A 27,987-nucleotide genomic window follows, 5' to 3' on the forward strand; every position below is an offset into this window, starting at 1 on the left:
TGTGTGACTGTAACAATGTTCTCCTCTCATGGCTCTTCTTTTGGAATACAGCAAAAATTGGAAGGAAAAGAGAATCATGACATAATAGGCCTTTCCTGGAGACCAGACAGGCTAAACAAGAACACATCTCCTCATCACTAGCAAGCCCCCCCTCATACATAAACATACACTAATGGAAGTATGAGGAAGACTGAATACTGTTGACTCTTCCCTGTTATCATAAAGAAAACTCAGGTTCCCAGAAGCGAGGGACTGGAGTCTGTTTCTATGTTCACAGCAGTTTCCTGTCAACAGAGCTATAAAAATGCTGTGGATCTGTAATACAGGGCTTGCCCTCGTAGAGCTGCCAAGAGGAATCTTCAGAGGAAGTAATCCCACTGTTGCAGCCTCAATATCCTGTCTTCGGTGGCTAATTCCAGTCCTACAGTAGCCTTAATAAACACAGGGCTTTGCTTTTTTAGTTCTAACATTCGTTCTAGGTCTCAAATGTTCAACTTCCCGTTGACAGCCATTTTTGTGCAACCAGTATTTTTGTGCAGTGTGGCTATAAGGTGAAATGACACAGGCAGTGAAAGAAAACCCAGTACAACAATTCTAAGAAACCATGGAATTTACAACTGGGTCCAGAATAGGCTACACTTAATGTACTCTATGCCTTCAATGCATTAAGCACTAGGCTGGACAACAGAGAGGGTGCACCGATGAAGGCAACAAAGGCCATGCTTAGAACAGGGGGCCTCTGTGGTTAACTAGGGCCTCGAAGTCTTTCACAGGCACAGATGGAGTCACACAGGGATCTTGTCCACAGATTCCTCAGCCCCAGAACTGCAAAAATGAAGCTCTATCTTACTAAAAGTAAAAAAGCTACACTAGGCCAATTTTGATAGTCTCCAGTTGGTCACAATAGCAATGTCACTAGTTCACAGTTCACAGTACCAACACACCTCACAGTCACCGCTGACCGTGGTCATGTAATGGCTCCGCCCCCACTCAGGCCCAGGAGCCCAATCTGGGCGAGTCAGGGCCTCCCCACCATGCGCGCGCGCATACATACACTCTCTGACACACGCATACACTCATGATCACATCCCACATTGGCGCAGGCACACAATTGCACACACACCCACAATCACCTTCTTCATACAGGCCTGACGTTCCTGCCTCTACCTGTCCCATACGCTCCTGGGAAACTCCAGGCCTCCTGCAGTGAGCTCCTCCCGCACCCAGACCCGGGTTTCAACTCACCACAAGGAAAACGGTGACCGAAAGCATAAAGGAAAATGAACCAGAGGATGAGGTTCACAAACTCCCCCAGGGTCTATGAGAAACGCAGTCCACTCCGGAACAGCGCGGACGTTGACTTAAACACACCGCAGAGCCGGTAGCTGGGACAGCTAGGCTACTAGCGCGCAGCCCCGTAGACTCCTGGGAGCTCCAGCCCACGCGGGAGTGCGCAGGCGCAGAAGACTGATCCTTGGCCGGGGGTGAGGTTGGTAGGTCCTAGGGGCTCTGAGGAGGCGGGAACCCCGAGCTCGGGCCAAGACGGCAGACTAGGGAGCGGGTCCCAGTGGGGAGGCCAGGGAGGAAACCGGGAGTCCAAGCTGGGCCTGGTAATTCTGAGGAGGGAACCGGAGCCGAGCCCACTGCAACCAGACACTTGGATCTGTGAGAGCGGGGCCTCGGGCGTGGTCCGTGGGCGTGACCCTGAGGGTGACAATCGAGTTTGACCTGGAGCGAGCTCCGCGCGGGGGCGGATTTTGTCTGTTTTGACCCCAAGGAAGCTCTGCGTTGGGAGCGGGGCCTCAGACAGCCGGCGCTGTGTGTGTGTGTGTGTGTGTGTGTGTGTGTGTGTGTGTGTGTGTCTGTGTGTCTGTGTGTGTGTGCGCGTGTGCGTGTGTGTACCGAATTGAGGCGGCCGCCTGTGCTCAACCTGCTGCGTTGGGGTGCGTGCTACTCTGTGAGATGTTGCGACCGATTGTGTGTGAAAAGTGGACGGAGTCCTGTTGCTGCCTGGGGTTCCCTACTTATGTGTCTCATTTTAGACTAGGTGTGAGCGTGTCTGAGGCTGTAGGTGACTATGGAGAAGCGAAAGTGATTTTGTGACTTTGCCTGGAATTATGTAATGTGCTGTCTGAGGTTGTAAATGATAGATGGGTACCTTGAGATGGTTTTCAGAAGTAAGTTTGATTGAATGTAACCATGCATGTGTTTGCAACCTACTGTTATTATTTGTGATGTTTTTGTGATTGGGAAACTCTTCAGCACTACTGTCTAGTTGGGTGTTTAAGATTTGATTATCTGAATCATGGTCATTAAACCTGCCTCCAAAATTGTAACTCAATAGCAATTTAGCAAATAGAGGTATAAGTATTGGAAAGGAAGAGGTAAGATTTCATTTCCTAGATGGTAAATTTCATTACAGGGAAACACTACACGAACTAAAACCAATGAGTTGAAATTAACAGTGTTCCATGAATAAGCAAGCAGGAATAAAACAAACAACTTTTGCCCATAACTGACACTCTCAACACTGATATATGAGTGAGGTTTCCAGCTTCTGGATGAAATCAGTGGCAGAGTCAGTAGCTTCTTCAGGCATTCCAAGATAATAAAAAGTATTTGGTATACTTTTAACGACAAGGCCACCTCTCATTATAATAATTAAAATAGTTTGCTAATTAAAATATTCACTGTGGCAGTCAGTACTTCGGACTTCATTCAGCATGGTATCATCCTCTCCCTAGGAAGACTGCAGAGTGAAAAGATTAATGTCTTTTCTAGTTCCATACTTGTACTACTAAAAAGTGTTGTTCAATAGTTAATACTTAAATTAGCTGTCAGTAAATTAATAATAAATAAGTGAATTTTCAGTAATTATGCTTATTAAGTAGTATGATACTGGTGAGTCAGTAAAGATTAAGTAGAGGAAATTAAAGTTCAGATATTCTCAAGCATCTAGGGATATGTAGTATATGATAGAGATGGCATTTTATATCCACTGAAAAAATATGGATTATATAATAGGTAGTATTGCTAAACAAGAAAACATTCAAGGAAGAAATCTTCACAAGGTAAAAACACTTTAATAGTCATATGAGCAACTAAGAAAATTATTTTCAATTTAAAATAGCTAATTTACTAAATAAAAAATGATAATATCAACCAACTAGGAAATTAAAACACACACAAAAAATAGACATTATATAAGAAGATGCCATCACAGAAAAGAAGTAAAAGGAGCTTATTCTCCCATAATAAGAAATATGTAAACAAGAACTACAATATATATCTGATAGGCAGAGATTAAAAATGGTAACTGCATTCATCAGGGTATGGAGAGGTATTTTCATGTGCTGATAGTAACAGTGTAAATTGGTAGAAAGTCCATGAAGAACTATTTGGAAGTAGATGATAAAGCTGTCTTCCATGGGAGGTGGAAGGTAGAGCTGCAAAGGGAAAAGCACAATGTTCCCTCTCCAACTACAACAGATCACCTAGATCCATTCTAATTCACAAAGAGACTAGGTTTCTCGCAGTGAGGGAGCAAGATTTGTCCTTTTTCCCACTAACCTCCATCATGGATACATGAGAGTGAGCTGAAGCAGTGATACAGATTTAACTGAATTTTCTGGGAGATCTAAGTCAAATATGGTTTCACATGGCTCTTTGTATTCTCCCATCTCTGCCTTCTCAGGACTCTTCCCTTTTCCATAAGAAGGGCTCAAAAGAGAAGGTTCATCTCTTGCAAATCTCAAAGCCATGCCTCAGGTGAGATGATGTTTCCTCTCTTTATGAAATAAGTTGTTTTCAGGTTATATGAACATTGCTTCCCAATCCTTAAATTTCCTGGATGTTGGCATTTGCTTCCATGAAACTGGTCTCCAGTAGGACAAGCAAGTGGCCTAGGTGCAAAATGTAAGGAGTATCCTCAGGGCCTGTGCATCCCTAAATTTTGCACCCTATGTTCCTCACCCGCCCCACCTAGTTGCAGCCCTGTTCCCAGTTTTTCTTATTCCAGCCATATAAACGTAAGCCTTCCCCACATGTACCTTTAGTTGTAGCCCATGTTTACATATTAACTTGATATATCATTCATCATCTCCTTTCTTAAGCTTCTCACAAAAGTACTGCTTGAAAGATGTATTATTTTGATTTAAAAGGGAAACATTACTTTAATGACTCTATCTTATCTAGATACTGATTTGAGATCTAAGTTGTGAGGGGTCAAGGAGCAGACATGGAAAAACCTTGATCATCACTACTGACCTAGGTTTTGCAATGATACAATGGGGGGTAGAGTTGGTAACTGACATTATTAGTTTGTGGTAAGATGTTTTGTGAGGTTTCCAAGATAGAGATTGCTTGCAAGCTTGTACAGAAAACTGAGATTTTGGGTGCCTGTAGGTGGCTCAGTCAGTTAAGCGTTTGACTCGATTTCAGCTCAGGTCGTGATCTCATGAACCGTGAGATCATGAGATCAAGCCCCACATTGTATAGAGCCTGCTTGGGATACTCTCTTTCCCTTCCTTCTGCCCCCACCCACCCCCTGTTCTCTCTCTCTCTCTCTCTCTCAAAATAAATAAATAAACTTTTTTTTAAACCTGAGGTTTTTGCATTCTACCTCTCTGATCCTGTCTATTTTATCCAGTTCCTACAAACTGTGGCCTGCCAATGAAAACCTTTCAAGTATTTCAATGCTGTTACAGATTTATTCTTATTTTTTTAGTTTCTTCTAATTTTTTATATGGGAGTGGAGGAGGATAAAATGCATATGCTAGTCCATTCTTGAACTATTCTACTTTGAGGGGCACCTGAATAGCTCAGTCAGTTAAGTGTCTGTTAGTTTCAGCTCAGGTCATGATCTCATGGTTTGGTTTGTGAGATTGAGCCCCAGGCATGGAGCCTGCTTGGGATTCTGTCTCTCCCTCTTATCCCCTGCCCAGCTTATGCTCATGCATGCAATGCTCTCCCTCTCAAAAAAACAAATGAACTTAAAAAAAAAAGTAATATTCTACTTTGAATCAAAGGGGGTACTTTTTCGTGTTTTCAGGTCTTTCAGAAAATTCCTCTTTATCTACCCATCTTCAAAATACTGGTTTTCCCCAGATGTCAATCAGTTCTCTTCTCTTCACTGTCTCTTTTTCTCTGTGCACAGATCCACATAAAGGTAACACTGATCTAATTCTAGTGACTCTCAAACACTTCTCTCCATACTAGACCTCTACCCAGAGTGTCAGAACCATATATCCAGTCTCCAAAAGTTATGATCACCTGAATGTCCCATAGACACTTCAAGTACATTTCCAAGGCCTACCTCATTACCTCCTTTGGTCTAGCTTATTTGTTCTTGTGTTTTCTATTTCTTAGTCTCAGCACCTAACCACTTGCCTATGCAGGTAACTCAAGAGCTATGCCTCTTTTTTCCACTCTACAACCAATTTATGACCAATTTTGTTGCAACCCCTTATGTACTAAACAGTTTTCCCCTCTCTAGACAACTAATACCACCTTATCTAGGAAATCACTAACAATGGTTACTTAATTGTCTTTCCCACCCAACACATCTCAAGCCTTCTCTAGTCTTCAAGGGTATTGCCTCTGAAGTACAAATTTTATCAAATAATATATGTACTGCTTAACATTTCTTCATACTCTGAAAGCAGCAGAACAAGCAAAGTGGGGTATGCATTACAATGGAATGTACAAGACAGTATATTGAAAGGGAGGAAAATACCAACAAATTACATTCAAGAGCAGATGTGGATTGCCATTAATGCTGACTGATGATTTATAAATAAATATAAATATGTTAGGAGTGTGTTCAGTACATTTTTAAGACCCCTAGTATTTAATTTAAGACCCCTAGTATTTAATTTAAGACCCCTAGTATTTAATTTAAAAAATCCAGTATTTTTTTTAAGTTTTTAAATTTTTATTTAAGTAATCTCTAAACCCAATGTAGGGCTTGAATTCATGACCCTGAGACCAAGAGTCACACACTCCTCTGATTAGCCAGCCACGTACCCCAGAAAAAATCCAGTATTATTAGATAAACATGCCCACTACCTAACTCCATATACCTTTTTCTTCTTAGAGTTCCAAGACTCTTTCCTAACATACTGTGCCTTTTGCTATTTCCTCAGCTTACTAATTGGTTTTCCTCCCCCTGTGAATTTTTTTTTAGATTAATTATTAGGTATTTAATGACTTTTAATTTTATTTTGTTATATTTTGCTTTGTATAATTGATTTCATTTCATATAAATACAACTGATTTTTCATATTGCAGTTACATATTGATTTTTTTTATTTTATTTTTTATTTTTTTTAATTTATATCCAAATTAGTATATAGTGCATCAATGATTTCAGGAGTAGATTCCTTAGTGCCCCTTACCCATTTAGTCCATCCCCTCTCCCACAACCCCTCCCATAACCCTCAGTTTGTTCTCCATATTTCTCAGTCTCATGTTTTGTCCCCCTCCCTGTTTTTATATTATTTTTATTTCCCTTCCCTTATGTTCATCTGTTTTATATCTTAAAGTCCTCATATGAGTGAAATCATATGATTTCTCTGACTGACTAATTTCACTTGGCATAATACCCTCCAGTACCATCCACATAGTTGCAAATGGCAAGATTTCATTCGATTGCCGAGTAATGCTCCATTGTATATATATACCACATCTTCTTTATCCATTCATCCATCAATGGACATTTGGGCTCTTTCCATACTTTGGCTATTGTTGATAGTGCTGCTATAATTTTAATTTTTTTTAAAATTTATATCCAAATTAGTATATAGTACGACAATGATTCTCCCCATGAATTTTAAAAGGTGGTACCCTGTATAAAACAAATTCATTATGAATACAAAATTTTGATGTCCTCAGTGAAGCTTTGGTATACAAAATAAAATTTTTCTTTACTTTGTAGCATTTTCCCTTGTACATCTTTCTGTCATCACATCTGTAATATCTGTTGGGTGTATGTATTTATATGTATGCCTCTCACTTAGCCTGTAACTTCTCATGAGCAAGGCCAGGGCTTTATTCATTTTGATCCACCAAGCAACTAGTCACATTCAAGGTAAATAGTATGATCTTATATATTTTTAGCATGAGATAGTAAGTAAATACAGACTGTATTATCACAGAGAATTTTCTACAATACAAAAGATAAAATAAGAAAACTAGTCTGACCACTGAACGTGGTTTCCAATATCTAGTTCTCACTAGTTCCAATCACTTTAGGATGAACTAGAGTCTGCCCTTGCAGGGATCAGTGTCATTCAAGGATGTGACTGTGGACTTCACCCAGGAGGAGTGGCAGCAGCTGGATCCTGCTCAGAAGACCCTCTACAGAGATGTCATGTTGGAAAATTATTGCCACCTCATCTCTGTTGGTAAGAAAAATTCCTTGAATCTTTCAATCTCACACATCTCCTTTCAAGAATTTTTGAAACATATGGAGCTTTGTATTTCAGAGATCAGAGGTGATGAATCCTTTTTTATTAGGAGCCAGTGTGATTATGTCCACACTTGCCCAGTGCAAGGTATTAACTTTGCTAAGATGTTAATGTGTGCCTTGTCTGTCACCTTAGAGCTATATCTTTCTCTTCCTTCAATAGTTTTGAAGCCCAAGCAGCTTAGACCAAGTCTCATTTTTTATTATCAGGGTTTCACATGACTAAGCCTGATATGATCCGTAAGTTGGAACAAGGAGAAGAACTATGGACAACAGAGAGAATTTTTCCAAGTCAGAGCTACCTTGGTGAGTCTGTACAGATAAAATCCAGTGGACTCAGGTAGTTAGCACCTTTGAATGTTTTTAGGAATCTATTTTTTCTAATTGTGGCAAAATACACAGAACTAAAAACTTATTATCTTAGCCATTTTTAAGCATATAGTTCAGTGGCTTTAAGTACATTGACATTGTGCAGCTATCACCACCATCCATCTCCAGAACTCTTTTCATCTTGTAGGACTAAAACTCGGTACTCATTAAAAAATAACTCCCCATTACCTCCTCCCCCTAGCTGCTGGCAACCACCTTTCTAATTTCTGTTTCTATGAATTTAACTACTCATAGGTACCTCATGTAAGTGGATTTATGCATGTGGTATTTGTCGTTTTTGTGATTAGCTTTTTGCATTTAACATAATGTCCTCAAGGTCTACCCATGTAGAGATTCTGATAATATCAGAATCTCCTTCCTTTAAGGCTGAAATATTCCATTGTATATATTATTTTTTGCTTATCCAATGGACACTTGAGTTACTTCTACCTTTTGGCTACTATAAACAATGTTGCTACGCTATGAACATGAGTGTACAAATATCTGAGTCTTTGCTTTCAGCTTTTTTAGTTATAAAAAACAATTTTAAACAAAACATTTTAAATAAAGCATTTTTTAAAAAAACATTAACAAACAATTAAAAGAAAAGTAGAATTTCTGGAATATACAATAAGTCTGTGTTTAATGTTTTGAGGAACTGCCATACTGTTTTCCATAGTGGCTACACCATTTTTACATTCCCAGTAACAATGCACAAGGGTTCCGGTTTCTCCACGTCCTCACCAACACCTGTTATTTTCTGTTTGGGTGGTTTTTGTTTTTGTTGTTGTTGTTGTTGTTGTTGTTGTTGTTTTAATAGTAGCCATCTTATTAGGGATCTGTTTTTAAAGGCCTGAGATCTTTGACATGCCTATACATGACTGACTTCAGTGTGTCTAAAATCTAAATTTTAGCTGTGAATATCACTCCTCATGTAAGTTCTTTCCTTGTCTGCCTCATGTTTATAGAGACTGCTATTTGTTTGCCTTATGTTTTTAGAGACTGCTATTTCCTTACCAAGAATCTACTCCATGCTTTGTAAGTATACTGTACATGGAGATCTTAAGTGTGAAGTCCTTTGAGTTCTGACAGAAGCATAAACCCATGTATGTCACACCCAATATAAAGTACATTTCCATTAACCCATTAAGTTCCTTCAGGCCTCTTCCAAGTCAGTCCCTCCCATTAGGACAATCACACTTATGATTTCTACCAGCATAGTTTTATCTATCCTAGACCTTTTTCATATCTACTTTAACTCAGCTTAATATGTGAGAGATATATACATGTTTTTGCATAAATAAGTAGTTTATTTAATAGTATTCAGTTGTGTGAATATACCAGTTTGTTTATATATCTCCTGTTCATAGATATTCGAAATGTTCCAGTTTGGGGCTGTTATGAATAAAGCTACTGTGAACATTCTTGTAAACATCTTTTTGTGGATATGTTTTTATTTCCCCTCAGTAAACATGTAGCAGGTGGTATCACTCATTCATTAGGCAAGTGTATATTTTACTTTTTTAGAAACTGCCAGTTTTTATAAGTTACTGTACCATTTTAAACTTTTACCAAAAATGTATGAGAATTTTGGTTGTCCCATATTCTCTTTTGCATTTGATGTTATCAGTATTTGCATTTTGGTCAGACTGAAGGTTATAGTAGTATATCTTTGCAGTTTTAATTTAGATATCCCTTGTGACCACTGATGTTGAGAACTTTTTCAAGTGTTTTTTTTTATCTTCTTCAGAGGTACCTATTCAAATGTTTTACCCATTTTTATTGGGTAGTATATTTTTCCCTCAAGTAGTAGGAATTCTTTACATATTCTGGATAGAAGTCTTTTGTTTGATATATGTATGGTGAATATTTCCTCAGGTCTGTTATGTCTTTTAATAAGCACACACTGTTAACTCTGATGAAATCCAGTGTATCATTATTTTCTTTTATACTTACTTCTTTGACCTCTCAAATATTTGAGATCCACTAGGTTGTGATGATAGTTTCTGTCTTTTCTTCTAAAAATGTTATGAATATTTTGCTATTTTTATTAATTCTGTGGCCCATCTCATGTTAAGTTTGGTTTATGATGTGAGGTAAGATGAAGGGTCTGTTTTCTTTCATATAGATAACAGTTTCTCCCATCATGTGCTACATTGAATTAAATTGCTCTGGTGATCTTATAAAAAATTGATTGTATTTGTGTCAGCCTATTTTTAGACTGTTCTTTCCTTTGCTATCTTTTAAGTCTTACTGCCAATACTACCTGGTCTTTGATTGTTGGAACTTTCTAATAAGTCTTGAAGTCATAGTAAGTCTTCTAACTTTATTCTTTTAAAAATTCTTTTGGCTATTCTAGGTCATTTTCTTTTTCAAATACATTTTAGAATCAACTTCTTGATTTCTTTAAACAAAGGTAATAGAATTTTTATTGGTGAGAATTAACATCTTCGCAATATTGAGTCTTCCAGTCCATGACTATACTATATTTTTCTATTTTAATTACCTTCTCTACTTCTTGTAAGCAATGTTTTATTATTTTTAGTATAGAGGTCTAATACATATTTCATTATATCTAATCTTTTAGTATTTTAATGCCATTGTAAATAGTAGGATATTTGAAATTTCTTTTTCCAGTTTGTTGTTAAAATATGCATCCCCAATTGATCTTTATATATTGATTTTGCATACTTCTACTTATTGTATTGTATTCTACTTATTACTTAAGTTTTATTGTTGTTGCCATTGTTCTTTGTTTTAGTATATATCTTTCGTTTTTTACACACAAAATATGTCTTCTAGAAAAAAGATATTCCACTTCTACATTTGTATATTTTATTGCTTTCATTTCTTTTTCTTACTCTGTTGTACTGACTAGGATCTACAGTACAATGTTGAATAGAAGTGGCGAGAGTGAGTTTCTTATCAGTTCACTAAATTTATTAGGAAGACACTTAATATTTCATTCTTCATCCTAATATTAACTGTAGGCTTTTCATAAGTGCTCTTTATTAAATTCTGGAAGTTCTTTTCCTCGTTTTTGATGAGTTTAATTATGAATGTTGATTTTAACATGCTTTTTCTGCATCTGTTAAGATGATCATACGATGTTTCTCCTTTAATCTGTTACTATATGTATTACGTTAAATAATTTAAATATTAAACAAAATTAAATTTGGATTCTTGGGATGAACCCCAGTTGGACAAGATGTATTATCCTTCTTCTAGATAACTAAAATTGGTTTGTTAATTTTTTAGTAAGTTTTTATGCATGATTTTACCAAGGATAGTGGTCTGTAGTTTTCTTGTAATGTCCTTGAAAAAATCAGAATTGTGTCAGCAATATCAAAAAGACAAGGGGTGTTCCCTCTTCATCTACTTTCTTATAGAATTTTTGTTATGCTGGTATTACTGCTTCCTTAAATGTTTGATGAAAATCATTATTAAGCCATTTAGGCCTGCATTTTTATAATTCAAGACTTCTGCTTCCAGCCCTGAGCAAGTAACAGAGTCTGGAATTACACTCCTACAGGAAACAACAAGAAAACTGGACAAAACTATTTTCAGATATTGAACAACAGGCAGCACAGGCCTGGATTCCTGAGAGAAGAGAAACAAATGAGATGAGCCCTACCTCATTCCAGGCTTTCATCTGAAGGCAACTTCCAGACTGCAGTACAGAGAGAGGAATCCAAAAAGAACCTGACAATTTTACTGACTTGAGGGGACTGACATGGGCATTCAAGGAGATTGAGGTTGCTAAAATTTCCAGGACATACTTCCCAAAAGAAGTGAGCTATGCAGAAAAAGAGTTCCCCAAATATGGAAAAGGTTCTCTTTGAGTCTTTGGCTGAATATAAGTCTGCACGTGTATAGGTGAAACCCTATGAGACTAAACAAAGACGTGTTCTAAGGAAAATACAATTACCATAGTGTTGTAAGCTGAACAATTGCCATAGCCTACTGCACCAAGAATCATTTTATTTTCCTCTAGCCAGAATGGAGAGAACTTGTTGATACATAGGACTTTAGATAGAAACATAGAAAGGCCACCCCTTGATAAATGGGGTTATATTAGGCATAGGTTAAAGATTTTGCAAGATTTGCCATAAAAGTGCTTAAACAAAAGCATCAAAAGGATTAAACCAATCCAAAAATAATTGCTATGTGTCTCTTGGGTCCTCTAGGATGGAGATGCTGAGATAGAGTTAGGAATGTAAAAATTTCCTAGAGGTACATCTATGGAAGATAAAGGGGAAGAAAGTAAGATTAAATATAGGAAACCATTAGATCATGATATGGATCTGGTACCTATGGAAGGAAAGGGGGAGAGGCTAACAGGATTGGACAGGGAGAACCTCAGATCATTGTTTAGACTTGACAAAGTGTCAACCAACCTAGCTGGTCTGAAGCAAAGAGACCTAGGTCTCTAGAGACCTAGAGACCTAGCTGGTCTCCTATCCATCTGAGGAGTCTGCCATGGAGAGAAATAGGCAGCCTCTAGTACCCCCTCGGTGTTCAGTCTTTGGATGGGCACCTCCTGGGGAAACTGTGGTTTGATTCATCATATGAAGAGCATCCTGAAGATGCTAACAATTGCAGGCTGTCAGGTAACTATACTTCTTGCACATCAATGGCAAGTTCTTTTCTGAAGGGAGATCCTAGTGCTGCAACTCTATGGCTGCCACAGAATGCCATTTAAAGAGCAATACTTCATGAAAATATAACCATATCTCAAACTCAGCAACATTAAGTTGATAATGCCTGATGTCCAATCAAACATTATTAAATATATGAAGAAGTAGGAAAATAGGACCCATAGACATAGACATGTTTTCAATAGAAAACAACAACAAGTCAATAAAATCAGGGGTGGTGGAATTTGCAGACAAGGATGCTAAAATGGGCATTATAAATGACCTCAATATCATCAAGGATGTAAAGCGGAAATGAACATAAGGCGAGAGAGCAAACATAGAAATAACAAACAAATGCAATACCTAAAAATGACTATTTAATATCTGAAGTGAAAAGGAAGACCCAGCTATGTGATATGTATTTTAAAAATTAAATAAAAAGACACAGGAAGGTATAACATAAAAAGATGAAAAAGTATATATCATATTGTCTGTGGTTGCCCCATTTGAGGATGAGATCAACACCCCACCCCACTCACCTAAAATTTGACTTCATGTCAAGATTGAAATCTGACATAATTTAATGTGGCTTTCTGGGAAGAACAGGGAAGGTTCCCAGACTGGTCCTAAAATGGCTTGAGAGTGCAAGGGGGAGTGTCTGGCTTTTGTGTTTATTGTGGTTGGGGAGTAGGTCGTGAGGATTCTACATGTGGGCTAGTGATTGCATAGTTTAAAATTCCTGCCAGCACCAACAGAAAGAACATGCAAGCTCTCCTATTGGCTTGCCCAGGTGTGGAGCAAGAGGAAAAAAAAGAGTGGGTCTAGGAAGTTGTCAGCAGTAAGACTTCAAAAATAGAATGAGACCCTGTTACATATGCAAACACAAAGCATAACAAAATGGGAGTGGCTATACATCCAAGTATATTTCAGAACACAGAATATTATGGTGATAAAGAGACACTTCATCAGAAGTCATAACAATCCTAACAGAGCTTCAAAATACATCAGTGTTTCTCAGCTTTTTATCATTATCACTCCCTAAGGAGTCTTTTTAGACTCTTTTTTTAATTGCCCCCATTAAATTTTAATAACATACTCTATGTTCTGTTGCTGTTTGAAGGGCCACAAGCTATTATAATATTTAAGAAACTTTTTTTCATTTCCCCAGAATAATTTTGCTCCCTTAGGAGAAACCCCCATTGAGAATGCATGAAATACATGAAACAAAAGTGACAGAACTGAAAAGAGCATTATAATTATAGCTTGAGATATAAACACCCCTTCTCTCTCAGTAATTGAGAGAACAAAGAAAACAATAAAGCTATGGAATGCTTGAAAACACTATCAATCATTTGTATCTAGTTCATCTTTTTTTTAATGTTTTATTTATTTTTGAGACAGAGACAGAGTGTGAGTGGGGGAGGGGCAGAAAGAGAGGGAGACAGAATCCAAAGCAGGCTCCAGGCTATGAGCTGTCAATACAGAGCCGGATGTGGGGCTTGAACTCACAAACTGCAAGATCATGACCTGAGCCGAAGTTAGACGCCAACCAACTAAGCCACCCAGGCGCCCCATTCTTATTTTATTTTTTTTAATGTTTATTTTTGAGAGAGAGACAGAGCATGAGCAGGGGTGGGGCAGAGAGAGAGGAAGGCACAGTATCTGAAGGAGCTCCAGGCTCTGAGCTATCAGTACAGAGCCCAACATGGGGCTCAAACTCAATGAACAGTGAGATCATGACCTGAGCTGAAGTTGGATGCTTAACTGACTTAGCCACCTAGGTGCTCCTCTAGTTCATCTTTATAGAATATTTTACATGGAATAGTCACCAAGATAGACCCTATATTCTGGGTTATAAAATGAGTGTCAATGAATTGAAAAAAAACTGAATCATAATATGGATTCTGACCACAACAGAATTACATTTGTGTATTGAAAAAGACAGATTTGAATTAAGCAGGCCCACTTACACATGGATTTTTATAATAAATACAGTTCTGTACTGTAAATATATTTTCCTTATGGTTTTCTTAGTAACATTTTCTTTTTTCTAGCTTATTTTATTGTAAGAATACAGTACATAATATATGTGACATACAAAATATGTGCTGACTGTTAATGTTATTAGGCTTCAGGTCAATAGTAGGCTATTGGCAGTTAAGTTTTTGGGAAGTCAGATGTTATTTATGGATTTTCATCTGTGTGAGGCACCAACCCTACATTGTTCAAGGGTCAACTATAATTCATTAATACAATGTGTGTCAATTATACTTCAATTAAAAAACACCGTATTTCTAAATTTCCCAAATATTAGAAAATTAATCACTACATTTCCAAATAACCCATGAATCAGAGAAGAAATCCTAAAGTAAATTGGAAAATGTTTTGAACTGAATGATAATTCAAGCAAAATATCAAAATTTATGGGATGTATCTAAAGCAGCATTAACATTTTTTTTATCCTTTTTAAAAAATGTTTATTTATTTTTGAGAGAGAGAGAGAGAAAAGATGAGGGACAGAGAGAAAGAGAAACAGAGGATCCCAAGTAGGCTCTGTGCCAACAGCAGAGAGCCCAACGTGGGGCTTGAACTCACAAATGGTGAGGTCATGATCTGAGCTGAGATCAAGAGTCAGACATTCAACCAACTGAGCCACCCAGGTGCCCCCTTTATTATTATTATTATTTTTTTTTTTTATCCATTACATCCAGGATCTAAGATGCCACCCTAAGTAGCTAAAAAAAGAAAAATATTACACTCAAAAGTTAGTAAAAGGAGGGGTGCCTGGCTAGCTCATTCGGAACAGCTTGTGAGTCTTGATCTCAGGGTCATGAGTTCAAGCCCCACGTTAGGTGTAGAGATTACTTAAATAAATAAACTTAAAAAAAAAAGCTAGTAAAATGGAAAAAATAAAGACCAAAGCAAAAATCAATGAATTACATAACAGAAGTACAATAGAGAAAATGAGTGAAGACAAAAGCTGATTCATTAAAATAATTGATAAAACTAATAAACCATAGCTATATGTACTAATAAAAAATACAAGACACAGTCACTAATTAAAAATTACAGAGGCTGTGGGGCACCTGGGTGGCTCAGTTGGTTAAGCATCTGATTTCAGTTCAGGTCATGATCTCGTGACACAAGTTCAAGCCCCGCGTTGGGCTCTGTGCTGACAGATCAGAGCCTGGAGCCTGCTTTGGATTCTGTGTCTTCCTTTCTCCCTGCCCATCCCCTGCTCATGCTCCGTCTCTCTCTCTCTCAAAAATAAACAGGGGCGCCTGGGTGGCGCAGTCGGTTAAGCGTCCGACTTCAGCCAGGTCACGATCTCGCGGTCTGGGAGTTCGAGCCCCGCGTCAGGCTCTGGGCTGATGGCTCAGAGCCTGGAGCCTGTTTCCGATTCTGTGTCTCCCTCTCTCTCTGCCCCTCCCCCGTTCATGCTCTGTCTCTCTCTGTCCCAAAAATAATAAATAAACGTTGGAAAAAAAAAAAAAAGAAAAAAAAAGAAAGAAAATAAACAAACAAAAAAATTACAGAAGCTGCACCACTACAGATCCTACAGACATTAAAAGGACAATTAGGGAGTCTACAATTTTATGTCAATAAATAGGAGAGAACATTTCCCAACTCATTTTATAAGGCCAACATTATTTACAACCAAAGGCACTATAAGAATAAAAAACTAAACACCAACATCCTCCATGAAGCTAGAAAAAATCTATAATAAAATATATATATAATAAATATTATAAAACAGAATCTAGCAATATTTTAAAAGGATAAAACCTTATGACTAAAAAGAGCTTATCCCAGGAAAGCAAAGATGATTTGGTATTTAAAAATCAATCTAGGGGCGCCTGGGTGGCTCAGTCAGTTGAGCGTCCGACTTCGCTCAGGTCACTATCTCACGGTCCGTGAGTTTGAGCCCCGCATCAGGCTCTGTGCCAACAGCTCAGAGCCTGGAGCCTGCTTCAGATTCTGTGTCTCCCTCTCTCTCTGGCCCTCCCCCCATTCATGCTCTGTCGCACTCTGTCTCAAAAATAAATAAATGTTAAAAAAAAAATTTAAAAAAAAAAAGATAAAAATCAATCTATGTAATTCACCATATAAAAGTGAAAAGGGGTCTAAAACCAAGGATCTAAGCTTCCACTTAATGTAACTAGAAAAAAAAATTTTAAGGAGCATCAGTAGACATGGGAAAATCATTAAATTCAGTTACTATTATGAAGCCTTAGACCAGATTAGCAACCAAAGGGAATTTCCTCAGCTTCATAAAGGATATCTTTGAAAATCTTATAGCCAGTATCACATGCAGTATAGAAAGCCTGAATGCTTTTCTTCTAAGATCAAAACCAGAAAAGATGCCCACTATCACTGCTTCTGTTAAACATTGTGGGGCGCCTGGGTGGCTCAGTCAGTTAAGCGTCCGACTTCGGCTCAGGTCATGATCTCGCGGTCTGTGAGTTCGAGCCCCACGTCGGGCTCTGGGCTGACAGCTCAGAGCCTGGAGCCTGTTTCAGATTCTGTGTCTCCCTCTCTCTCTGACCCTCCCCCGTTCATGCTCTGTCTCTCCCTGTCTCAAAAATAAATAAACATTAAAAAAAATTTAGAAAATCAACATTGTGCTAGACACAATCAGTACAATAAGGCAAGAAAAAGAAGCCAAAAGGCTACCAATTAGAACAATTTAAAAAAAAAAGAGGGAACTATCTTCATTTGTACATGACATGCTTGTGTACATAATAAATCCTAAGGAATCTAAAACGAACTGTTAGAACTAGTAAGTGAATTTAGCACATTCACTGAGTTCTTGTTTTAGAGCAAATTTGAAGAAATTTTGGCCAACATTTCTATGATTATTTTTCTGCTCTGTTCTCGGTTATATTTTAAATAATTTTAACCTATCCTCTGTAGAGTTTATTAAGGAGTTAAAACGATTTTATGATTTGGGTAATTTCTGTTAATCAGACTTTCACTTTACCGATTCTTCATTCTCTATGTTCTATGCTGTTAAACCCATCCAATGAATTTTGTATTTAAGATATGAGGTTTTTAAAGTTTGCATATCCTTATCTCTCCTGAACTCTCCATCTCTTCACCCATATTTCTATCTTTTCTTGTAGATTTTGTAAACATATTTATCATGGTTATTTTAAATTCCTTATCTTGTAATTTCAACATAGGGGACATATATCAGTGTGATTCTATTAACTGGTTTTTATCTTCTCTTCATCACATTTCCTGTTTCTTCTCAGGAAAACCTTGTAGATAATATGTTGTCAAGATACTGGATTCTTTTTCTGCCTCTGAAGATTGTTGAGATTTCACTTGTAAGGCAGTTAAGTTACTGGTGGCTCATGTTGATTCCTTTTTTAAGATTGCTTTTAAGTTTTTTAGATGATTTCTATTTCAGTTTCAATTTTGCCTTTAGCTTTATGCTGTTTCTCTTAGTGCTGGGATGCAGGCTTTGCTCTTATACATGGTCATTCTGGGGTTTCAGTACAAAGACCAAAGGTTCCTCTCACCAGATTCCTCGGACTTGGCACAGGACCAGAATTAAAAACTGTTTTTCCAGGGGTTCCTGGGTGACTCAGTCGGTTGAGCGTCCGACTTTGGCTCAGGTCACAATCTCATGGTTCGTGGGTTTGAGACCCACTTCGGGCTCAGAGCCTGGAGTGTGCTTCAGATTCTGTGTCTCCCCCTCTCTCTCTGTTCCTCCCCCACTCCTGCTCTGTCTCTCAAAATAAATAAATTTTTTAAAAATGTTAAAAAAAAACCAACCCTTTTTTCCCAAAGGTAAACAGCTGCTGAAATCTGTAATCAGTTCTTTCAGTGTTCCAGCTTTCTTTTCCCTTTGTGCTTCTTGCAGTCTTGCCCTGAAGATGCAGTTAACCAAGGTTTTGAGGAGGGGTTTATACTATCTTTGGGGTTCTCCTTCTATGACTTCTCCATTCTCAGAATGACTTCTCCATTCTCAGATTTTGTCCTCAATTTATAGCCACTCTAGTGACCCCGAACTTGATCTCAGATTTTTCTGCACAGGATGACTCCTACTTTCCCCCAGAAATCTATCCCCTGGGTGCTGCATAAACTACCAGGGCCCACAATGGAATATCTGGATAAATGTAGATCTTATGAAGTGTGGTTTCTTCCTTTTCAAATGTTATATCCACTTAAGTTTTTGCCTCCTTTTGATCACTCGTTAGAGGTGCTTTCCAAAACAAATTGGTCTTTTACAGTTGGTCCACAGTTTATCATACCAGCTGGAAGGTTGTTTTGATACAAACTTCTTTGCCATTACCAGAATCTGGATGTCTAGTTGAGCAGTTTCTCAAACTTTTTAGTCTTGGGATTTGTTAATATTTTTAAATTATTAAGGATTAAAAGAATTTTGTGCATATGTGTATGTGTACCCTATTAGAAATTAAATATTTTTCACCACTCATTTACTAATTCATTTTAATACAATATAAAAACAATAAACTCATTGCATGTTGACATAAAATCATATTTTTACAAAAAATAACTATTTCCCAAAAGAAAAAAAATACTGACAAAAGTGGAATTGTTACATAATTAAAATTTATTTAATATCTTGCTTAATAAACAGCTGATTTTCACATCTGATTCTGCATTCCATTTGTTGCAAAATGTTGTTTGATTTTGAAAATATGAAGAAAACCTTCCTTCATGCATTGTATGTAGTTTGAAAGAAAATATTTAAAAAGCCTTCTTAGATTGTCATGGATATTCTTCATTAATACCACACCCAAATGTAATAATTGGTAGTTCCTAAACAATTAGTTGCAATACAGAATCTGAAACCATAGCAATGAACTTTTGTAGACTGTTATGTAAAATCCGATGGTCTATTTAAAAAACTTTTTTTTAACGTTTATTTATTATTGAGAGACAGAGCATGAGCAGGGGAGGGGCAGAGAGAGAGGGAGCCACAGAATCCGAAGCAGGCTCCAGGCCCCAAGCTGTCAGCACAGAGCCCAATGTGGGGCTCGAACTCACAAACCAAGAGATCATGACCTGAGGAAAGTCAGACACTCAACCGACTGAGCCACCCAGGTTCCCCCCAGTGGTCTATTTAAATGGATATTTTACCCAGGCATTTTTTTTTATAATATTATATATTAGTCATTTGGAAAGTAACAGTTCACTAACAGAACATTTTCCAAATTTTGACATATTCTCATATACAATATTACTTGAAAAAATCCATAACCCACATGTGTTAATATCATCACCAACGTCATCAGAAAAGTCTGTTGGGAAGCTGACAAGCTCACAGTAGCAAATACAAGCTTTCCAACATAACAGCCTTTACCTGAAAGCTTGGATTTTATCATTGGTAACAAATATTGGCACAAGTTTTCTCTTGAATTGATAGGTTCACATTGTTCAAGAAAATGTCTACCAGATACCCACATCTGAATAATAGTTTTACTAAGTAAAAATGCTATTCCACAAAAAGATACAGATATCCCGTTTTTTGAAAGTTTGTGTTATGCCACTTTGTTTTTACTAGAGACCTCCATTCGTACCTGTTTTCACTAACCAAAAGAAATCCAAAGATGATTTTTGCTTTTACAAAAAAAGGTGAAATGCAAAACCAGCTTTCAGTGCTTGTTTTGCAGTGAACTACCTATAAAGGCACTGCTAAGCTCCTTCCCAGGAATTGCACTCAGCTTCACAGCATCAAGCTACCATAGCTTTGAACTATGGTCTGTGAGCATCTTTGCTTTATCTCAATTTATTTTACACATCCATTAACAAGATGTGTCAGAAAAGCCAAAGACAGGTTATTTTTTAGATCTGGGAACACTTAAGAGTTTTCCCATATAAGTTATTGGTATTTGCTTCTTCACTTTATGCCATCTCAACTTATGAAACATTTCACAGGAACATTTTTTTTGGATATGGTGGGATGGCAGGGGTAGGCCCCTGTTTTCAGTTCTCAGCTCAAATAATTACACCGTCACTTTTCCTTACAAAATATATTATAATTTGATATGCAACAGAAGTGCCTTATGCATACTTCTTTAACTATCACACAGAATATTGAAAATATGTGTACTCGAGGGTGGAGATCTAATAAAAGTGATTTTTTTCTCCTGCTCTATCAAGAACAGTCTTACATGAAACTTTTTCCCTATGAATTAGAAATGTAGTTGTTACTATTATAGATTGGTGCCAGTGTTATGTTGATGTGCCTGCATTTTACCCACTGTATTAATCATTTTTTTATCTTCTATATTTTATGATATTTTGAAACTTTGGAGGGCCTTGCTGGCTGGGGAGAGATTGCCCCTCCTAGAGCTGGCTGATTTCGTAGGGATGGTAAACCACCTGTTGGTGAGCCTACATTTTATATAAAAACCAACCAATCCCAAGTCCATCCCCTCAACCATGTGCTTTATCTAACTCTCACACACTGAGCCAACACTTCCTGTGTCCTAAATCACCCAGGACTAGGTACCATACAACTACAGACGCATAGCCTCCAACACTACTCTAAAAAGCCAATCCTAAACTGTTTCTCCTACCCTGCCTTGCCTTTCCCATGCAAGCAGGTCCCACAAAAGGCTCTCGCATAGGCTTTCCCCTCTCTCCTTTCTGTGTCCTGACCAAGCCTGCTGCTCCTCTGTGTGGCCCTACAAGGCATGGTGTGCCCTCTCCTCTAAGGAAATGTAATGAAAATCTCCTTTCAATGAGATTAGCCTATGTCATCACTCAGCCATCTTCATAAATTAAAATTCCATAAGTACAAATGAGACACCCACCTTTAAAAGACAAGGTTGGGGCGCCTGGGTGGCGCAGTCGGTTAAGCGTCCGACTTCAGCCAGGTCACGATCTCGCGGTCCTGGAGTTCGAGCCCCGCGTCGGGCTCTGGGCTGGTGGCTCCGAGCCTGGAGCCTGTTTCCGATTCTGTGTCTCCCTCTCTCTCTGCCCCTCCCCTGTTCATGCTCTGCCTCTCTCTGTCCCAAAAATAAATAAAAAACGTTGAGAAAAAAAATTAATTAAAAAAAATAAAAGACAAGGTTGTTATTATTAACAAAAAGAGTTTTGATTTTGTGGACTACCTTCCCAAACTCTCCTGCATAAGGATCTCACGTACTAAGATCCATGTCACACTTCGGGAACTGCTGGCTTAGGCCTTTCTGCTTGTTTTTCATGTCTTTAACATTTCAGTCCTCTTTCTTTTGTTTAGTCTTCTATTTATAGGCATTCTTAAATCTCTCCACAAAAAGAGAAATCATTGTCTAATATTTATCTTCCTCTTAGTTTTCATATTCTTTCCTTTCTTTCCCTGTGCAATGTCTTAACTGTTTCTTGTGCTCAGGCTCATATCCTATTCTCACCATGACACCTGCCATCAAATTTCAAAATCAATATGCTTTGGACCTAGGTGATAGTTTAGTATCACTTCTTTTCAATAAATTTCTTTCCAATAAGTGTCTGTATTCCATATCATAGCGCTCAGATTCCTGATACCTACCCACCTTGATCTGGGTGAAAAACACTAACTCATTCTTAACGTATTTCCCAGATGCCTTCTCACACGTTCATTGCTTTTCTTCCCCCTTATTGCCTGGGAAAATAAATATTTGTTGATAAATGGATTTTATTTCACTGGTCTCTTGTTGTTATGCTTTAAGGATCTTTCTTCATCCTCAGTGCTTGCCTTTGTAAAAGTCCTATCAGCTATAATAATCTGATCCATTCTCAAGTTGTGATTTTCTTGTTTTATGTGAATGGCTTTCAAACACACATTTTCAGCCCACTTCTCCCACCTGAACTCTAGTATCTATTTTCATCTGCCTATAGCAACACAACAACAGTTATCTCATCCTTTTGGTTATTGATATATCATAAATAATAATCCTTGTGTTTACCTTATCCTTACTTATTTCTATATCCTTTTTTCCCCATAGTCAGTCTCTTGTAGTATCAGGTTGATTCCATCACCTCTGCTACACTTGATCTCTCCACAATTTGTGTTATTTCACTTTGTGAAATATCTTTACATCCTCTCATATCCTCATTTGCTACTGACCTCTTCCAAAATGAGAGCATATTATTTCAGTAACTTCTGTAATTACTATTTGGATTTGCCATCATTTTTACCCACTTCTTTCAGTTTATATTGTCAATATGCCAAAAAGAAATTACTTATTATATGAAATTTAAATCCCTTCTTTTTCAAGGGCTGATAGAAGAATACCCCATCTGATCACTCCAAATTTATTTCTCTCTGTGACTGAGAACTCTTGCTCATCTCTCTTTGTTCTAGTCTCCCAGATATACTTCATACAATTGATTTCATTCCTCACAACTGGACTTTTCATTATATGACAGCTGCTATATACCCATATAGATACTTGCAGTTATCCAACTACAAAGGTAGAGGGTACAGTAGTACACACAAGACCACCTTACTTCTGACACCAACTATAAGTTTGGGGGTCCCCAAGACTACTGCTAATATAAACAATATGCTATAAGGACTCACAGACCTTACTAAAAGCCATAGTACTCACAGTTATGGTTTATCACAGAAGAAAAAAATACAGATTAGAATCATCCAGACATAAAGGGCAGAATCCAGGAAAGTACCAAACATGAAGCTTCTGGTAAACCTCTCTCTATGGAGTCACAGACAGCATTAACTTGCTGGTGTGACAATACGTACAGAATATTGCCAACCAGGGAAGCTTCACCTGAGCCCATTGTCCAGAGTTCATACTGAGGCTCCATCACATAGGCATGATTAACAATACATGTAGCCCATCTCAGTTTTCAGCCCCTTAAGAAGTCGAGCTAATACTGTGTGACCTAAAACCCCCACCCTAAATCACAATGTTGGTGTGGCTCAAAGACCTCACCCTAAATTACATTGTTACTTTCTGGCTGGCCAAAGGTTCCCAGGCAAACAAATACATATTCCAAGGGCTTAGAGATTACTTCCCAGAAGCCAAAGGCAAATGTCAGATGTCTCTTTGAGCAAAGTTATATTCTTTACTATATCATTCAGTTAAAAGATCAAGTTTCACTTCCTCCATGAGATGTTCCTTGACTCCTCCAGACCATGTCAATTCCTTTTTTGCTGCATTCATATTCTACTTATGTATGTAAACTGTAAACAGATGCATCCTCTGGTATGATCAAACTTCTTTCCCCATCTGATTAACAATTCCCTCAAATAAGTTTCTCTCTTTTACTTTTCCTTACTGTAGCTTGTAACAAAGGCTAGATATTCAATAGTTACCTGACTCTCTTTGATACCATGCAAGGAAAACATCTTTCTCATCCATTCAGAAATCATTTAATGATTAAGTTCTTTTAAATATACATGCCAAGATCACATCCCTTTATCTCAGATAACCATGTGTTAATGTATACTCAGAAAATAGTCAATAAAATATTGACTTCCAAGATCATAAGTTTTAGTTGGCAAGGCAATATTATCAAATGGAGCATTTTACATATAATATTCATATTAAAACAGCAGGTTGTTAAAAGATTTCTTTAAAAATTTTTTAATGTTTATTTATTTTTGAGAGAGAAAGAGACAGCATGAGTGGGTGAGGGACAGAGAGGGAGACACAGAATATGAATCAGGCTCCAGGCTCTGAGCTGTTGGCACAGAGCCCGACGCAGGGCTTGAACTCACAAGCTGTGAGATCATGACCTGAGCCGAAGTCGGACACTTAACTGACTGAGCCACCAAGATGCCCCTAAAAGATTTCTTTAAATGGATGGTCCAGACTATAATTATAATCTAATTTCAGACAAACTAGACATTAAAGGATAGAAATAATATATGAAGGTTTTTGGATAAATTGGATAGTAGCATGCCCCTGAAGGTGGTTGAGGTTCTCAGGAAGATGATATAACTCCAGTTACTAATACAGATTAGTTTCAGTGTGTTCTAGAATTACACATGAATGGAATTGTATAATATATACTCTTTCGCATAAAGTTTTCACTCTGAAAAATGTTTGTGATTCATCTGTTTTGTCATTGTGTATCACTAGGTGTTTTTCCCTTTTTATTGCTGAATAGTATTCCATTTTATACATACATGACACAATATTACCATTTACCTTTTGATGGATACTTGGGCAGTTACCAGTTAAGGGCTATTTGTAAATAAGATGCAAGTCACGGGTAAAATGAATCCATATTTAAAATTACCCTACTAGGCGTGGGTGGTAGTAAGGTAACAATAATAAGATATAGCCAAAATTTTACAAGAAAAATGATAGTGAGGGTAAGTCAGCATTATAAGCATACAGTTGAAGAATCCAGTCATTCATATCCCCCATAGGGAGTAGTGTAGTTAAGGTATGTTACTGCATTGGGAGGAAAACTTAAACTCCTCCTTCCTGAAAACTGAAAAATAATTCAGCAAATGAAAGGAGGAAAAGTTAGAATTGATGGTCAGGAGAATTTAGTATAATAAACATTCTGGCAGCAGCAGTCAGCATACAATGGTGATTATATTCACATTTCAAGTATGCTTTGTCCTCTGGTTTATTTTACAATTCCTAATGGAAATACATTTCCCAAAGTCTTCCCTTTCAAGAGAAAATAAGTTGTGTGGAGAGTTAGGGCCTAGTGTTCCTCTCAACACTAGGAAATAAGTGCTTGAGAAAAGTCATTTGCAAGAGAGGAAGAAACAAATGGAAGTATTTTATAATACTTATTTAGGCATAAGGGAATAAATATTTAGGCTTTCATCTCTAACTGAACATTTTTCTTGATCACTGGTTAGTACCCTTGATAAGCTCACACCATTATTTCTGAATCTGCCCATTTCAAGAACAGTGTCATTTTCATCATCCTTTGTCTTCTGTTTACTTATCCTTGTGTTTATTATACCTGCTTAACGCAGGTATTGTATTTATAATATGCCAAAAATTTGAGTTTTCTTTTTATTTTAAGTTTATTTTGAGAGAAAGGAATGTTGGGGGGGGGAGGCAGGGGAAGGGCAGAGAGAAAGAATCCCAAGCAGGCTCTCCACTGCCAGTGTGCACAACTCACAACTGTGAGATCACCACCTGAGCCAAAATCAAGAGTCTGACACCTAACCGACTAAGCCACCCAGGTGCCCCATGAGTGTTCTTTTCTTACGCCAATTTTTCCACATGTTAACAGTATGGCAGGATTTGGTTTATGTCGTATGAATTTTCCCTACCAAGAGGTAATTTATTTTGGCCTTTCTGTAGACCACAATAGTGAGGCATACAGTCACTCAATAGGTTGTTTGTATATACTTTCAATCCATAACATTTATGTGAAGACTTACAGTGTTATTAATTGTATTCTTTTCTAGAAGAAGATGGGAAAGCTGAAGATGTTTTAGTGAAGTTCAAAGAATACCAAGACAGGCATTCTAGATCAGTCATATTCAACCACAAAAGACTAATTAAGGAAAGAAGTAATATGTTTGGGAAAACACTTACTATAGGCAAGAACTGTATTATTTCAGAAACAGCACTATGTGAATATAAGCCTGATGGAAAGGTTTTTAAAAATATTTCAGAATTAGTCAGTAGAAATATAAGCCCTGGAAGAGAGAAGTTTGGTGAGAGTAATGGATGGGAGAAATCACTCCTCAATTCTAAGAATGAGAAAATTCATACTACAGTGAATCTCTATAAACAAACAGAAAGGAGTGTGAGTGGTAAACAAGAGCTTATTCAACATCAGAAGGATCAAACTCCAGAGCAATCATTAGATCATAATGAATGTGAAAAATCCTTCCTTATGAAAGGAATGTTATTTACACATACTAGGGCTCACAGAGGAGAAAAATCCCTTGAATACAATAAAGATGGAATAGCCCTAATTGAAAAGTCAAATCTCAGTGTCCATTCACAAACTCTTATTGAGAAGAAACCCCATACATACAGCAAATATGGGAAGTTCCTCTGCAGGAAGTCCATTTTTATCATGCATCAGAGATCTCAAACAGAAGAGAAACCCTTTCAGTGTCCTTACTGTGGGAACAGCTTTAGAAGGAAGTCATATCTCATTGAACATCAACGAATTCACACAGGTGAGAAACCTTACGTTTGCAATCAATGTGGAAAAGCCTTCCGTCAAAAAACAGCCCTCACTCTTCATGAGAAAACACATATAGAGGGGAAACCCTATATCTGTATGGATTGTGGGAAGTCCTTCCGCCAGAAGGCAACTCTCACTAGACATCACAAAACACATACAGGGGAGAAAGCCTATGAATGTACTCAGTGTGGAAGTGCTTTTAGAAAGAAGTCATACCTCATTGATCATCAGAGAACTCACACAGGAGAGAAACCATATCAATGTAATGAATGTGGGAAGGCATTTATCCAGAAGACAACCCTCACTGTACATCAGAGAACTCACACAGGAGAGAAACCCTATATTTGCAATGAATGTGGGAAGTCCTTCTGCCAAAAGACAACCCTCACTCTCCATCAAAGAATTCATACAGGGGAAAAACCCTACATTTGTAATGAATGTGGGAAGTCCTTCCGCCAGAAGGCAATCCTCACTGTTCATCAGAGGATACATACAGGAGAGAAATCCAATGGATGTCCTCAGTGTGGGAAAGCCTTTAGTAGGAAATCAAACCTCATTCGCCACCAGAAAACTCACACAGGAGAGAAACCATATGAATGTAAAGAATGTGGGAAGTTCTTCAGTTGTAAGTCAAACCTCATTGTACATCAGAAAACTCACAAGGTAGAAACCATGGGAATTCAGTAAAGGATACGACTTTTTTGTCAAACCTTAAAGTAATAGTAAACTTTAAATAAAATAGTACATGGTGTTGCTTGCAACTATATTGGTATATAACAGTTTAAGGTACTATACCACATATTTGCCTATTGTTTGTGAGCCTATAAAACACAAAAAGAATGACTAATGACAAAAGTCATTGAAAATACAACCCTAAATTTTTTATTATTAGATTCACCAGGCATAAACTTCCTCTGTCAAGTTTCTACAAACATTTAAAATTGCTTATTTTCAATTTCAGTACATATATTCTTGTGACCCAGTAATAAACAGTTCTGCCAGTGGTCCATGGACCACACTGTGATCAGAAGTGTTTTAAAAGAAAGGAAGTGTGAACTGTATTTCTCATTGCAAATATGAAGTAAAAATTAGTTGTTACTTCCTCAAAATTTACCACAGTTATGACTTCTAACATCATAAATTAGGTTTTGCATATTATGAACCTTTATATAAATTGGATTATACATCATGTATTCTCTTTATATAAATTGGATTATACATCATATATTGTGTATATGGCTTGTTTCATTCCTCATTATGTCTCTAAAACTCATCATTAGCGCATGTGGCAGAAGTTCATTTATTTCCATTCTATATAGAATTCCATCATATGATTAAATTACAGTTTATCCAACTACTGCTGTGGATTTTTTCATTGTTTACAGCTTAGGATCATAATAAATAGTGCTTCTGTGAACATATTTGTCTTTTGGT

At 37.5% G+C, this 27,987-nt stretch overlaps 1 protein-coding gene and 2 long non-coding RNA genes across 14 annotated transcripts in view; 2 read left to right on the top strand and 1 right to left on the bottom strand.

The window, feature by feature from the left end:
- The window catches only part of LOC121011384 (uncharacterized), a 29,999-nt gene extending 28,583 nt beyond the window's left edge, over nt 1–1,416 (bottom strand). For 2 of the 3 annotated variants that reach the window (XR_005781580.1, XR_005781578.1), the window contains exon 1: nt 1,246–1,416. This is a non-coding gene — a long non-coding RNA (uncharacterized LOC121011384). The remainder of the gene's footprint in view (nt 1–1,245) is intronic. The other variant, XR_005781577.1, reaches the window with a different exon arrangement.
- ZNF382 (zinc finger protein 382) lies at nt 1,381–27,974 on the top strand. 10 transcript variants are annotated; one of them, XM_040445726.1, is made up of 5 exons: nt 1,381–1,489; nt 3,695–3,768; nt 7,252–7,403; nt 7,676–7,771; nt 25,820–27,974. In XM_040445726.1, the coding sequence occupies exons 3-5, from the start codon at nt 7,370–7,372 to the stop codon at nt 27,238–27,240; spliced, it is 1,551 nt and encodes a 516-aa protein (XP_040301660.1). In that variant the 5' UTR covers nt 1,381–1,489; nt 3,695–3,768; nt 7,252–7,369; the 3' UTR covers nt 27,241–27,974. The 10 variants fall into 10 exon arrangements, with proteins under 10 accessions (XP_040301660.1, XP_040301653.1, XP_040301658.1 ...); XM_040445719.1 differs by having other exon boundaries at nt 7,277–7,403; XM_040445724.1 differs by having other exon boundaries at nt 7,319–7,403.
- LOC121011389 (uncharacterized) lies at nt 20,317–22,316 on the top strand. The gene is made up of 2 exons (XR_005781594.1): nt 20,317–21,277; nt 21,522–22,316. It is a non-coding gene; the product is annotated as an uncharacterized LOC121011389 (long non-coding RNA).
- Nucleotides 27,975–27,987: the final 13 nt, after the last annotated feature.

Source organism: Herpailurus yagouaroundi, unplaced genomic scaffold, assembly GCF_014898765.1.
Source record: "Herpailurus yagouaroundi ecotype Mexico unplaced genomic scaffold, PumYag 194, whole genome shotgun sequence".
NCBI lineage: Eukaryota > Metazoa > Chordata > Mammalia > Carnivora > Felidae > Herpailurus > Herpailurus yagouaroundi.

Bases quoted from the DNA above. Each gene is read 5' to 3' on its own strand.
- ZNF382 (XM_040445719.1), top strand. The intron at 7,404-7,675 runs GTAAGAAAAATT...TTTTATTATCAG, and splicing joins TTGCCACCTCATCTCTGTTG to GGTTTCACATGACTAAGCCT. The intron at 7,772-25,819 runs GTGAGTCTGTAC...ATTCTTTTCTAG, and splicing joins TCCAAGTCAGAGCTACCTTG to AAGAAGATGGGAAAGCTGAA.